The sequence below is a fragment of the Oxyura jamaicensis genome, chromosome 5 (genome assembly GCF_011077185.1).
Source record: "Oxyura jamaicensis isolate SHBP4307 breed ruddy duck chromosome 5, BPBGC_Ojam_1.0, whole genome shotgun sequence".
NCBI lineage: Eukaryota > Metazoa > Chordata > Aves > Anseriformes > Anatidae > Oxyura > Oxyura jamaicensis.
Genome location: NC_048897.1, coordinates 55,599,415 through 55,614,843, shown reverse-complemented (window position 1 = coordinate 55,614,843; position 15,429 = coordinate 55,599,415). Strand labels below are relative to the sequence as shown.

General features: G+C 39.3%; 1 protein-coding gene across 1 annotated transcript in view; it reads left to right on the top strand.

Annotated features, from left to right (window-relative positions):
* KIAA1549L (KIAA1549 like) overlaps nt 1-15,429 on the top strand; it is a 114,718-nt gene that overhangs the window by 78,274 nt on the left and 21,015 nt on the right. Inside the window, exons 15-18 of the mRNA XM_035327168.1 lie at nt 2,159-2,337; nt 3,929-4,146; nt 9,084-9,213; nt 14,192-14,539. Of these exons, the coding sequence (XP_035183059.1) occupies nt 2,159-2,337; nt 3,929-4,146; nt 9,084-9,213; nt 14,192-14,539 (875 nt within the window). The remainder of the gene's footprint in view (nt 1-2,158; nt 2,338-3,928; nt 4,147-9,083; nt 9,214-14,191; nt 14,540-15,429) is intronic.

Genomic DNA, 15,429 nt, shown 5'->3' with positions numbered 1-15,429 from the left:
GTCCCCTCTCCCGTCCTCTCGTCTCCCTTCCCCTCCCTCTCCCTCTCTCCCTCTCCCTCTCCCTCTCCCTCTCCTCCTTTTCTTAAGTGAGTCTTAGAACCAGAGGAATTCTGTTGATTAAGCAAGCCTCCAGGTTTCTGATCCCGAAACAATGTCTGAGGAGACAACCCACACTCCGGTGTCTAGGACACATTGGGGTGGGAAGAGCTGCGCTTCTTGGTGCTTTCTATGTGAAGTAGGAAACACAGAAGATGTTTGAAAAAAATCATGTTTTGCAAGTTGATGCTTAGCCACCTTCCAGGGGTTTTGTGCATGCCTGGTTTAAGCAAACACTGACTCAGCAGCCAAGGAGAAGCAATTCCCTGACTTTTTGGTACTTGAGCCACAGGTGAGATACTATCCAAGCTCACCTGAATTGTGGCAATCCAGAGAGATGATCTTTGCTTGTGCAAAATACAATTAAGACAACTATTTCCTTTCCTGGAGGTAGTCCTGTCACCACTAAGGTACCCTGATAGAGTAGCATAGAAGTTTCAGTAGTGAATTAGAGAAAAAAAAATATCTCTACTAAAACTGCAGCTGGTGACTTCCCTGAGACCTGAGCTGATTCAGGATACTCGGAAGGAAGAATGTGCATGCTTCACTTTTATAGCCATTGCTATATAAATGCTTTCCTCTTCAGGTGCTGTGTGTCAGAGGCAAGTATGTCTTTGTTCATCTGATTTTGCCTGTATGAAGCCCTGGCAGCATGGTGGTCAGGGGGAGCCTGGCAATTAATTTCAGTGAGCCGGGCTTGTGATCTGCTCACTTTTGCAAGCGTACAAATTCAGACTTTGAACAACCCCAGAAGGAACAAGGGGATTTCAGACCGACTAAAGGCTCTCTGTCGTATTTGGACAGGTCTCAGAAGCTGGAGGGACAATATTTAATGACCCGGTGATTTAGCCCATACAGTTCTCAACAGCTCAAGTAGCGTCAGCTCCGGTCTACACTGAATACAGACAGGAAGATAATAAGCTTGCTCAGTAGGCTCATATTTTGTTGCCTCAGTCAAATATTTTCTTATCAAAATCATTAACTGTCTAAACTGCTGAGTTTATACAAGTCCATTGTAATTTGTGCAGTGATCAAATATTAAAACAGAGTGTATTTTCAGAGGAAATAAATTTAGAGCAGACCACTTTGTTCTATAGCAGAGGATCTCTCTTCCTGTCAGTTAGGAGACGGAGCAAACATTCTTCCCTTTAATAGCACAATTATTCAAAAATGTTCGCAAGAATCTCTTTGTAGCATTTGTGCTCATGCTTTAGAGTCATTCTTTCATTCTAAAATGAGGATAAAGTTAGGTTAAGACTGCAACTGACAAGGTAATGCAGGCTTACAAACACAATTTGGAGCAGAAGGGGTCTGATTGTATGTGAAAATTATCCATTTATATGGAACTCTAAAAGTGAAGGTGCTTCACCATGCCATTTAATTTTAAAGATTTTCAAATCCTTCACCTATCTCAAGAAATCTAGTGGTTTACTTTTGAAGCCACTGGAGATACTGCTTTACAAACCAAAAAATAATACGAACTTGGATGCCATTAGTTTCTTCAGCATGTTTTAACACACAACAGTAATGTTTTCATTTTAAACAGATGGCAGTTTTAGAATTTAAAGCGTTTGCTAAAATCAGTAGATTTATTTGTTAAATGTTGAGAATACCATGCTTTACATTCTAAGACACTGAAACAGAAGCATTGTCTGTTCAGATCCAGTGAAACTACTGATGCCTCGGCGCAGGGACACTTCCATGTGTGTGATGTAACATCTTCTCCATGTGAAACCTAGCAGAAGATGTACTTTGAGTTTCATTACTAGTTTGAGTTTTCTGTGTCGTTCATCTTTTTCCTTTCATCTTATTAGTGCAGATTGGAAATAAACCTTTTCCTTTTTTTTTTTTTTTTTGGTGGGGGGAATGCCAGGTAATCCTTTGAATACGTTATGTTAGCTGTAATCTAATAGATTTTTTTTCCAGTGTAAATGTCTCCCAGGTCTGCCTCTGGAGCGGACTGAGTACAACATTAATCTAAAGCATGTGCTTGCTGATTTTCATCTTTATACATGCGGTAAAAGTACATGTCTTTGTGCTAAGAAAGTTTGATGTGCTTTAGTGCCTATCAGCGATGAAGAGGAAGGAGGCATTCTCTTTGATAACATTGCCAAATCTGCCATTGACCCCTTTGACACCTCTTCTGGATCAGTACAGCTGATAGCTATCAAACCCGTGGCACTACCTGCTGTTCACGCTGCGTCAGATAGGAGCCAGGAATCTGCCATCATTAATGGAGAGGTAAGGACCGTCTGATAAAGTCTGCAGTTATTTCCTTGGCTGCATCCAAAGGTGGCACAATCTTAAGCCTGTTCTAGTTGAGGACTGGTAGGAACTTTTCACCCTGATGCTATGTAAAGTCCCATTAGCATTATGAGCTCTAAGGACCGAGATTTTTAAGATCTGTTTTCATAATACATCTTTGAATGCATCTAACCTTGGAAGAGGCAACTTTCTGTATTCCTGCCTTCTCAATATCCTTCTCTTTTATCATAAACGTTTTAAGGAAATAAGTAATAAAGACAGAGAGCAGACTAAGTTCTTTGTCCACATTAAATCTGAGGCTGAACTTGGAAATACATGTAGATATCTGGGTCCCACGCTAACCTTCTATACTGAGCAATACATCTCATTCAAAGGAAGAAGGATGGAGCCAGGACCTTGGCTTTGCTTAGTCTGCACTCCAGCTGGTGCACAGAGGGTACAGATGTTCCTTGGGAACAAGGTGCGATGGCACAAGTGTCTGATCCCAGTGCTGACCAGAACCATTCTTTGACTCCAATACTTGCATGATTATTTATGTTTTTATGAGATCTAGTTGAATGGTCTGTTTACAAAGGATTTAGGATTACATTTAGTTGTTAAACATGATGGGGACAAGCCATAAGGTTTCTTGTTTGCAAACTTGCCCTGCAACAGTCATTTACAGATCAGTCAGAATGTCCCCAGTACTGTTGAACAAACACCTCTGAGGGCTGCTGCCAGAAAGACATTAAAAGATAGTGTCATCACTTTGCTACATGGGTCTGGTTTAGAGCAGTCAGTCGTACTCTGTTTCATACTTGCACGAAGCCTGGATATGCCACTCAGTTTCTAAATGCAAAGAAGGGCTTATTTAGAATTCAGCATCTAATTTCTGTACATACATATCTTGGAAGTTATGAGATTATAGAATTTGACTTTGAAATGAACAAATCCCAAGTAAATTACTAATTTTCATGTAACTGACAATATTATGCAGGAGGGAAATCTTTGTAATATTTAGGTGTGTCCATAGGAACCTGACCTGCACCAGTCAGACCAAACACCCTTTTATTTTACGGTTGTGTCTCTGACAGGGACCCGTAACAGATTTGTAAGAAAACCATACAAGTTAGAAGAACGTGTGATGAAAGGTATTTCACTAGAATACTTCCCCAGCCATCAGTGATGGCTTATTTAAGGTTTCGTTTAGCCAGAGGTGATGTCTCAGTACTTCATGGACCCTACAGTCGTTTTCATCAGTGAGTTCTCCCGGTAGTGCCCAAAGGCAAGTACAGCTTTGGGTCACAGCAGTTGGCTAACATCATCAGTGTTTTTCTTCAGTGGGTGTATCTGAGTCACTGTTGTGATGGTACATAGTTTTTAGGCTAAAATTATTTAACCATCTGCCAAGCCATAAAAAATGCAGCAACTCTGTTCACTTGCAGTTCCTCGCTGCTTACAGATGGCACGGTGTGGTACAAAAAGCGCTCTGTAAAATGACACACGAAGCGCATCAAACACGCTCTAACAATACCATTTGGAAGTAGTCAGCCCAGCACCACCCGTTAAATGTCTGTTTGCCTTTTAGGTGAACAAGGCTTTGAAGCAGAAGTCCGATATAGAACATTACCGCAACAAGCTGCGCTTGAAAGCCAAGAGGAAGGGGTACTATGATTTCCCGCAGGTTGATAACAACAAGGGGCTGACAGACAGAAAAAGGATGTATGAAAAAAAGCAGAAAGAAATCGACCACATTTTGGATCCAGATCCAGATGGATCATCTCCGTTTGCTGAGCCTAAGAACAGGTGAGACTTTTTACATGCAGTTCTCTAGGAGGAGACTTGCTCTCTAGGGGTTGTAGGGAATCAAAAGGTCCGTTCTTAACGAGGCAACTGCTTGTTATAAGATCCACTGGTCCCTCCTACTTCATGGAAAAAAATGATATAGCTCATGTTCATTTATGAAAGCATGTAATTTGGTAAAACTGCAATGTAGCTAAAAAGAAATGGAAAGGCAAAGAAATAAGGGAAGGGACTGTTGCAAGTTCTTTTGAGTCATTTTCCAAGTAAGGTAAATAGAAAAAGTAGTAGTAATTTCTTCAGTAATACAGAGAGTGGACTTAAGCCAGGAAGTTAGCATCCAAATTAATTCTTTTCCAAAGTTCAGTCAGTGGTGTTATTCTTTTTGCTTAATTTTTATCTGACTATAACTATTGCAGTAGGCATAAGGGAACGCAGCCAGTACATTGCCTATGTATTTCAGTAACTCCTGCAGGAATATCTCTAAGGATGTGTGTGTGCCTGTGGTTGGTGACCGTCCTGTGCCTTAAACAGAGAATGTCATAATTTTCTCATCTGTGCCATGAAACTGGCATGTTGTATATCAGTGCTAAGGTTTGATTAACACTTCATTGTCTCCTGAAGATAGCATGCCAGTAGTATACGTCTCCCTATTTTAGAAATGAGGGGGCAGCGTAGATGCTGACTCTGCCTGAGGAGGTGGGTGGACCTGCTCTGTCACTGGTGCTCCCTGAAACATAGGCTGACGCATTCCAAAGAGGAGACTGCAGCAGTCCTACCCCAGCGCAGCCCGAGAGAAGGATGGCAAAGCATGCATATGCCTCCTTGTTAGGGGTGGTGGAGGTGTGAGGGGGGAAGTCTTATTAAAGAGTGTGCTTGTCATTACACCTCCCACCGTGAAAGCGCTGGTTCTTGCTATCACCAGGGATCAGCAGTAGTTGATCCGTGAAAGGAAAGAGATACTGAAGTACATTTCCTTTGGAAAAGGCATTTATGCCTTGAGGTATAGTCTTGTATCCCCTCTCTGGAAAGTTCAGACCAAAGTTTTTGTATAGGTGTAAATCATGACTGCAATCAAAGCATCAGTGATGACACAGTCTTTGCATGCAGTGCAACTTCAGCAATTACCCTTGGGGCATAGAGATGAGAAAGACTCCAATGGGAACTATGAAAGCAATGTTGGCTCAGAATATGGGCAAAAACTGTGACCTGTACTTCTACAGGCCTAGAGTTAAATGACAGAATGTATACTGCCCTTGATGGGTTGTGTCTCTGTGTTGCACTGTCCGGTGAAGAAAAAATGTATGTTGTGTCCTTGCTGGAGTGCCCACAGCATCATTTCCTTGTGCAGTTTCCTAGTGAGAAAGGAACAAGTTGCTTCAAATGCACTGGAAAGGTAGGATACTGAACCTGTAGCACACAGGAGTCCGGTGCTGTCTGCACAGTTGGTCAAGGGGATATGAATGAAACAAGTAGAAACTTTTATTTGGCTGTGCTGCATGTACAGTGAAGAACTGAGGTGTTACTTTGGATGTTTATTGTGTGTCACGTGCCATGTAGGAAATGCTTGAAACATTCACATGTGAAGCTTTAATGCTAACCATCTGCTTTTTGTTTAATATACCAATGTTTGTTTGTTCGTGTGCCTGTGTGCTGCTGAAAGGTTCTGGAAAACATTTTTTTTCTGTGTGCTTCTGTGTAAATCTGTCATAGCCTATTTGAGATAGTGATCACTAGCATGATAGAAACCGCTTGAAGGCAGGTATAGAGCTCTAGAGGAATGATTCCCTTCTGTGGCTGAACCACAAAAGGCTGTCTTTTGGATGTACTTCTGGAATGTGTAGTCTATAGCCCTACATATGGAGAGAGAACCATTTTGGATGCTTTTTGCTGTAAGACACTGAGCATTTTGGGAACTTCACAGATGTTTCAGAACTTTTTTTGCAAACAATTATGTTCCAAAGTCTGTACTAACACTGCCACATGCAGATTTCAAGCTGAACTTAATGTGCTGCAATACACCTCACAGCATTATTGTCTTTGTTTTTTAAGTAAAAGTAAGATAGCCAAAATGACATACTTCTGGATGAAAACCTTGAATAAAACTTAAAGGTAATGTGGTTTATGTTATTGGTAAATGAATCAATAAAAATGTGTTTCTGTAAAGAGATAAAAATGCTTTTAAAGCAATCTAGGCTAGCATAAAATTGAAAAGATTTGATATATAATGTTTTCTGCTTTGTATCATTAGTTTGTATCATTACAGTTCAGCAATTAAAAAGATACTTTAAAATGGTTTACACTTTTTAAAAATAATATCATTTAGGAGTAAATCAAAGATTTCAGAGTTTCTATGGAAAAGGCCTATTGTACTTTTTTTCTGTTTTGCATATATTCCACTAATTTAAATCATGTTATTTCAGCATTTCCAAAACATATCAGATAATAAAGATGCAGTTGATTACATTATTATAGATCACATTAACATTTTGGTTTTCTTTGAAATGGTATTGAAAAGTGATCTACAAAACACCACCTCTTTAAATTGGATTTGTTCAAGAACAAGCAGCTTTGTGCTCTTAGTTCCAATGAGTCTTCTGTACCATAAAGTTCATGTTTTAAAATGTTCCAGTTGTGTTCCCAGAAGGCACTTGCTAACCCATTTGAATGCCAGTTGTTAGCTCTCATACCTCCTTTCTCATTAGTAAAACTTCCTTAAATGAGCTAATTGGCAATCTCAAGACAATTTTTTAGGAGCTTACTGATGATACATGCTATTCTGGGTTATTCCTTAATAGTTCGTAATCAGGTCAAGAATCTGCATGTGTTAGAGAGGTGTGCGTTTGAATCCCTTAGAAGATACATCATAGGCGCATCGACCAAGTAGTGATGGACCGATAGTAAATCATCTATGAAATTTTAGAGACCTTTAATGAAGGAACATAAAGATCATCAGATCTGATTTACTTAGTGCTTAGTTTAATCAGAAGTATGAAACTTGGTCGCTGTTGTTATTTTTTTGTCGTACACTTTTATCCTTCCTGATTCATGTGCATGTCAGTCTTCCTGGATTTTTGAAAACTTGTTGACCTCAACCTCTTGTCTTCTACCTCCAAGATGCCCTGGGGAATCTGTAGGAGCTGGTCACCAAAATCTATTTAAATGCTGTGATTTTTGAATTTTTCTTTATAAATCTCTCCCAGTTTAACAATAAGAAATACTATGTTTCTCCTTTTTAGGACAAATGTCCTTTATTCATTTTTGAACTTGTCAAAAGTAAAAATGAACTTGGATGAATGTGATACAGTAAGGATATTTTTATTTTCTCAAGAGTAACAGAGCAAAACAATGTTCACACGCGGCATTACTGCAATACTACTACTTGGGCAGTAGCAGCTACCCACGGCAACCTTGGGAAAGCAAGAATTAGTGCAAGTTTCCAGTCAGTCTGTGAGATTAGTTGGGAACTGTTAGCTCTAAGTGCCAGAGGAAAGATCAGTATCTCCTGACAAGTGGGGATAGTTGTCCATCTGACCTGAGTGCAGACACTGAAGAAGTCCCAGACAGTTCTGGGTTGTTACACCTTTGCCGTATCTCTTACCGTTACCTGTTGAGCACAGAGCCCAGGGCTGGGGTCCAGTGGTCCCCTGTTGCTGTTGGGGATCCAGCTGATAGCACAAAGGAAGTATTTTGGTGTAAACAATCTTTCATTGGTCTCTTTGAAGAAATTGGGATAAATCTTACCTTGCAAATGTAGAATGACAGCATGAATTCAGATAGAATAGTGCAAGATTTGTTACTTCGCTACGATTGCTGTCAGGCCGCTGTACAAAACAAGCAATGCAGACATGTGAGATGGCCTGATCGACTTTTAATATTTGGAATGGAACAGTTTCCCAAAGCAGAAAAAAAGAGCATGACCAGGCAAAGATAAATTCATATTAGGCTTTCACAAGTTTGTAATTACAATGTTAATCAATGAAACTGGCATATCATTATTTGACCTGTTAGGGACCCGTGATGGGAGGAGTGCTTCTCTGATACATGCAAGAAAATGACTAATAGCCAGATAAACTATGAGAACAGCATCTCCTACACTTCATTGGTTTAGAGGTAACCTTAAAAGATGTGGTTTGATGAAACATGAAGTTCCTGTGGCAAAATTTGGCAACAGCTGCTAAGTACTTATTTACAGATATGTTCTGCATCTTACAGAGGAATTTTTATTTTTTATAACCAATAGCAAGGAAATAAATGATTATGTCAGTATTTGGGATATTGAATGATATGCTGGTTTTCTACTTGGTACCTTTGTTTTCCCTTGCTTCTGAGCTCATGGTGGTAAAAGCTGAATGTCTAGGGATTTCTTTGCCCCAGTGCTGCTCAGAGCTATGTTGGAAATGGTTTAATCTCAGCTCTCTATTAAAGCTGTGGCCAGTTACCAAACGGGCTATTTAAAAGCAGCATCTTGCAAGCAGTTCCCTCCCACTCCTGCCTCTTTTCCCATACACTTCGCTGTGTGTTCATTGCAATGGAGTGTTGTTCCGCTTCTTTCTCATTACTCAGGATTAGCAACCAAAATCTCTGCTCTGCATCTGAGTGTGTGGAAGGTGCTATTATTTTTGGCAACAGCACCTATTTATTTTTTATTAATTTAAGTCATCCCAGCTAAGACTAAGAGGGTTCTGATATGTTCTTGGGACATATTTCATCTGATATGCTCCCACATGCGATGCCCGTGTCTTTTATTTAGTTCTATTTTCTTTAACAGTAAGCAAAATACATGTTCTCTTTATAATGTAACTGATTTCTAGGAATTCCATATACATTAAAAGAATATCCTATAATAATTTGCATTTTTATGAACCTTACAATTTTAGAATAATCATTTATTTTGCTTGTATCCTTTTTGGTTTACTGTTTTCTTGTTTGATGTGTTCTAGGCAACAGATGAAGAACTCTGTATACAGAAGCAGGCAGTCTTTGAACAGTCCTAGCCCAGGAGAAACTGAGATGGATCTTCTAGTGACTCGAGAAAGACCTAGGCGTGGAATCCGCAACAGTGGATATGATGTAAGTTTATTAGATATGTCCAGTGAACTTTGCTCAGCAAAGTCTTAGCCTATTCCTGAAAACAAGAAACTGTTGATAAGCTCCAAGCGAGGGTGCCCTGGGGTACTTAACATTCCAGTACATTATGTGTACTCAACATCCTGAAAAAGGCTTAGGATACTCAGGGCACAGACGCTTGAATGTACTTTATATCTGCACATCATTTTACAGTCGGAAAAGAAACAAATACGAAACATTCTCCTTGAAACTCATATTTCACAAAAATATTGATTTTTGAATTTAGATAGTTCGTTCAAGTATGCAGCTACTTACGGGACACCAATATCTTTGTTGTAAGTAAAATCCTCTGTTTTTTTCTATATCCCTTATGCTACTCTCTCGATTCAGAAGAATGGATAACCAACTAGGAGGAATTGCATTTAAGTCTAGCTATCAGTGGTTTGTGGAAACCCCCTAGGAACAGCTATTGGCCATACTCTCAATCTCCTCTTACTCTATCAGAACCAGGAGAGTTTTGAATAGGTAAATTTCAAAACCAGACAGTAAATTCTGCATTGGTTTCTGGTCTGAGGAACTCACACAGCCAACATAAGGCTAAATTAGTTGTCTTACACAATCTGAACATACACTAGTTAAAAGTTTACACAGCATACACCCAAACTGAATATACGAGTAGTGCAAAGTAGAATTTTTCAGTCCACCTTGTGTACAAAATGCTCAGCCATCCCTGAAGATGAATTTCTAGAAAAGGTCTAAGCATTTCTGGAAAACAAGGAAGTTCATCTGGTGGTTTTCCATTCTCTAAACTGTAACATCTTTTAAACAAGCATTTTGTGGGGGGCTTAATTGTTAATTCTCTCAGCTGGCAGGGATATATTTTTAGCAAGGTGAAGGAATTCACCAAGGTGACGGAATGTGTTTGGGAAAGTTTAATTCTTTTACAGAATTATTCGGGGCATGTTGTATGTGCCAGATTTCTTAAGAGATTTCCTGTATGTTGACACTTCCCATCAGATTGTATGAGTCGTGTTGTGCCATGTAATTGGAATGACTGCCTCACTGCTTTTTGAGGCATTAGAATACAGTGTACCTTCCTGGAAAAAGAAAGGAATAGCTGTTAAAAATCCAGAGTTGCAACAGGCTTTACATTTTGCAAAAAGAAGGAAGGATTTTTTCCGCACTTACATGTTTCTCTTCTTACTTGAGTTTTCTTAAAAAATGAAAACATTGTCAAGCTGGACTTTCCTGTGAATCCTGAAAATCATATGTTTCAAGAAAATCATGGAATTTTAAAATATGGTAGTAGAAGGTAGTTTTTCATGGTAAAATCTTTCTGAATTGAATATTGAAAGCATTCTAGCAGCAGCGTTGGCCTCCTGCCACTAGTGCAAAAAGAATATGCCATAAGTATTTAGCTGAAGATTTCAATAATATACTTGAATAAGTTGTGTGTATTATAATTTATAAAACTAGATTTTCAAGGAAGTTTGCTAAAAGCCCTGGAAGTAGCATAATGAATTTATTACGCACTTGAAAAAATGTACAGTCTCTGACATCTGTGCATATTGCACCTAAGTTTGCCTTTGCCTTTTGTTTCACGTTGTAGCAGGGAGAGTTGTCCCTGACAGAGTCTTTTCCTAGCGATAGGTTACATAAAGTTCTCTTTGCCTGATGTGCTGCAGATTCACTGCAGTGCACCTCTTCTATCAGTGGAAGTATTTTCTGTCTGAAAGCAGAAAAATGTCATGGGAAAATGGAACAGGATGTTGAAATCTAGTTCCTCAGCCTCAGCTTGCAGCGTGGGCTGATTTCCCTCGCTCCCGTTCGAGCTACCTCGGCGCTTTGCCAAGCATCTGACAGGCTTGGTCTCCCAGGATACCCACAGGCGCTTAAATCTATATTCATGCATGGAATCCATGCTGATCTCACCCGTGGTGCATCTAAACACCCCTGTAAATCTGACCTCTGGAGAGGAGCATACTTCAGACAGTTGCAGCTGAGGCATTGGTCCAACAGAATTCTTTTACTGAATTGTTTTCTTTAGCCGTTAAGTTCATGTGGCAGTTTTTTGAGAAATTGGGTTTAAAAGATCATTAATGATATAATGTACTTAGGAATTAGGGCTGCTTTTTATGCTGAACCTTGTGTCCTTACTTTTTTTTTTTTTTTATCTAATAACATCTCATACAGCTTTTTGACATGTGCTTTGGTGTTCTAAAGGTTCCGCCCTTCTCAGACTCCTGCTAACCTCCTCCCACTACATTATTTAGCAGCAAGTTCCACCAACTAAATGTGAAATTTGTGCTTTATAAGCAGTTCCAAGTGATCCAATTCATGAATCAGGTACCTCAAGTTATCTTCAAGTCACAAGATTTTTACAGATTAATAAATGGCTTTCTATTTTTCTGAGCTGTTACCAGTCTGCCTAGGGATATGTATTGAAGCTTAACTTCCCAACCATGATAAACGGTGGTGGATTTTTATTTATCCTTTTTAATAAGAAAAGAGATTAAATTTTACCTTTCTTGAAGAAACTTAAGAATTGCTAGATTGGAATGGACAACAAAGTCGTAAGAGTTTATGCTCTATCTGATTTTGCCTTGCTCTATAAGTAGGAGAGGGAAGTAAGAGCTCAAAATCTGCCATTCCATACTATCAATGCTTCTTCTTTTTTTTTTTTAAAAAATATTTTAAATGGTTCCCCTTACATAAAAATATCTAATATTTCAATTCTGGTTGTCTAAAATATTTAATTCCATATAATGATTTCTGTGGTATTTCTTTGAATCGTGGTCCAGTTTCTTGGAGCTACATACTGGTCAGAAAACAAGGTCAATAATTACATCCCTGTCTGTATAGAATGTGTACCTTTTTGTAAATTCTACTGCTTGATTTTCTGAGTACAATTATTTATCTTTACAGTATCTTTTTGTAAATGGATTATTATTGAAGATCACCTTTTAATTTTAAATAATCCCACCAGGGTTTAGTATTGTCACCTTTCCCTAATAAGTAGATTAAGCAGACTTTATTAACATCTTTATTACTTCCAGCATATACAATGACAATTATGAGTAGAGCAAACGCTGTAATGAAAGAGTCTAGAACCTTTGAGCTGCTGATGAGCTTTATGCTAGGGCAGAACAAATTCAATCTGGTTTTGGTGTAAAAGGAAAAAAACGACCTAATTATAAAAGCCTAAGAGAGCGATATGCAAAACAATTTACTGATGCACTTCTATTTATAGGTTGCATTAATATAATTACATCAATAAGCTTCTGGATTAATGTTTACACAAACATACAGTTGCAGCAGAGTTGTACCTGAAGTGCATAAACTCTGCTTCTCTGTACAGGACTTAATTTTCCTTCTTCACGTTACTCTCATTCTTTGTATTATATAGTAACTGTGTCTGAACAATATCCAGATTTTTATGTTAACATTAACATAGAATGGTGTCTCTTTACAATGCTTACGTGTTTTGTTATGAAAGCAAATGAAATGCATCAGAAAGTGATAGGATGAATTGAAATATATTTTAAAACTTGAGTACTATTAAAACTATCACCAGTCATCTCCAAAATCTTCATGCCAACTTTTAAACCGATAAATCAAAGCTGGCTTAATATTATCCCATTATTAAGAATCCATTGTTCATATGATTTTTTTTATACATTATTTTCTTTTACTGAACAGGATCAAAGAATCTAGAGCAGTAATGGCTTCACCAAGGGGTTGTAGTATAAAACCTGATTTATTTCAGCACTGGGTACTGATAGGTCTCTTGTGGGATTCCATTCACTGACATTTTTACAGTCATAGGGATACAGAAGAACTATGGCTATTAATCATTCGATTGGGACAGTATGATTTCAGAGTCTCTTTGGTTGCACTTATTATCCTAGGAGTAACTCTAGGAGTATCCTATGAGAGAGGCTGAGGACACTTCTGTCTTCTAGTCTGGAGAAGAGGAGGCTGAGAACTGACTTCACTGTTCCCTACAACTTCCCGAGGGGAAGCAGAGAGGGAGGTGCTGGTCTCTTCCCCTGCTAACGATGACAGGATGTATGGAAATGGCACAAGGCTGTGCCAGGGGAAGGCCAGATGGGGCATGAGGAACAATGTCTTTACTGTGAGGGTGGTCAAACCAAGGGACAGGCTTCCTAGCAAGGTTGTTGATGCCCCGGGCTTGCCAGTGTTCAGGAGGCTCTTGGATAATGCCCTCAATAACATGGTGTAACTTTTGGCTAGCCCCGAAGTGATCGGGCAGTTGAACAAGGTGGTCTTTGAAGGTTCCTTCCAACTGAACTACCCTTCACGTTAAGCCGCATGAGTACTATTTGCTTGTTAGAGCACCTGCTTTGTTTGCTGTCTTTACATTAGTTTTGGGTAAATTTCTGTGTAACTGCTGTCTGGCTAGGTAGGATGACTGAGCTGGTTTGGGACATTTTCTGCAAAAGACAGAATCCATCCTGTGACGTCACTGCTGGTACTCCTGGCTTAGAAATTTCAGGAGAACTCCCAAATTTTAATTATTCTGAAGTCTTAATATGCGTGAGTGAACAAAAGAATTTCAGTCTGTGTAGCTGTAACAAGCAGCTACTTGTAAGCAGTCCTTCACAGTGATGGTACTATTTAGGGATGCATACTCCTCCTGGTACAGTAGATAATAACAACTAAGAAAAGAATTTCAACATTAATTCTAATTGTTTTTAAGTGAATCCTTAACAATTTAATGTTACAGATTGTCCCTTCTAGTTTTTGCAGCAAACAATGAAGGATGTGAAAGAGTCTTTGAGTCCCTGGCTATTGTCCTTCCCTGCGTGACATAATTCCTTTAAAACACTTGTCATGTGTCTATACTGTAACAAGTCCTGACATTGTATGTTATATCTCTGTTTGCGAATGTTTTGTGTGAAGCAGCACGAATACTGTCTTGTAAAGCTTTACATATACATACTTTTACTCCATCCAACAGACTGAGCCCGAAATTATAGAAGAAACAAATGTTGACCGTGTCAATGAGCCTCGGAGCTACACCAGGTCCCGTCAGGCCAAAGGTCATTCTGAGACCTCAACTTTAAGTTCTCAGCCCTCCATTGATGAGGTTCGACAACAGATGCATATGCTCTTGGAAGAGGCTTTCAGCCTGGCCTCTGCGGGCCACGGAGGACAGAGCAGGCAGGAGGCCTACAGCTCAGCACCACACTTGCCCTACTCAGAGGTGGTGACCAGCGCTCCTGGTACCATGACCCGACCTAGAGGGGGTGTGCAGTGGGTACCCACATACAGACCAGAAATGTATCAGTACAGTCTACCAAGACCAGTAAGTGAAACTTCTCTTTAGTATACTGTAATATCATAAAGGTAGTTCTACTCTGAGACATATTTTTTTTTAAGATGGAGTCTCATTTACATGCTTAAAAACCAGGTGTAAAGCCATGCTTATTGTAAATAGGTTTGGGTAGTGGGGTGTATGTATATATCCTCACACATACGTATCTCATGCATGAAGTCTCTTGCTGCTCTATTTTAGCAGCAAGGTTGTCTTGTCTAAGTTTTGCTTGAAAGAATGGGCTGCGCTAAGCTCCGCACTGTTCAGTAGATCAAGAACTGGTTTGCATGTCTCCTCCTGTTCACTGAACGCATATTTGGAGTTGATCTGGTTTTGTAAAACAGATATATATATAGCTGGATATAAAACACTCAACACTTCTACACAAGTTCCACCACTGAGGAACATCATACCAAGGCAGGGACCCAAGTGTAATAATCCGGGTGACCTGAAACGTGGGCTGATATTGACAGTCTTACAGTTACAGCTGTTGGCGTGGGACTCAGGAGATGGGTCAGTCCTGAGGGTTTCTTGGTTGACCTTATGTAAGACACTTCTTATGCTTCACTTTCTAACCTCAAATTGCAGGTAACAGTTCCTTATCTTACAGAAGAAATAAAGGCATTAAGAATTGATGTCTACAGATGTGATTTGTTGGTGATATTTTGAAGGTATCTAGACAGTAATAGCAGTAATACTGTGGGTATCCTTGGCAGGTCAGGCTACTCTTGAATTCCCAGATAATGTATTCTGAAACTCAGCAAAGTCTTTTTTTCCACATATGTCAGGTACAAATCTAAACCAAGGATGATTGCTTTCAGATGAGAAATGGCCCATCAGTCAATATCAGTGTGAAAAAAGCCTTATTAAATTTAAGTTGT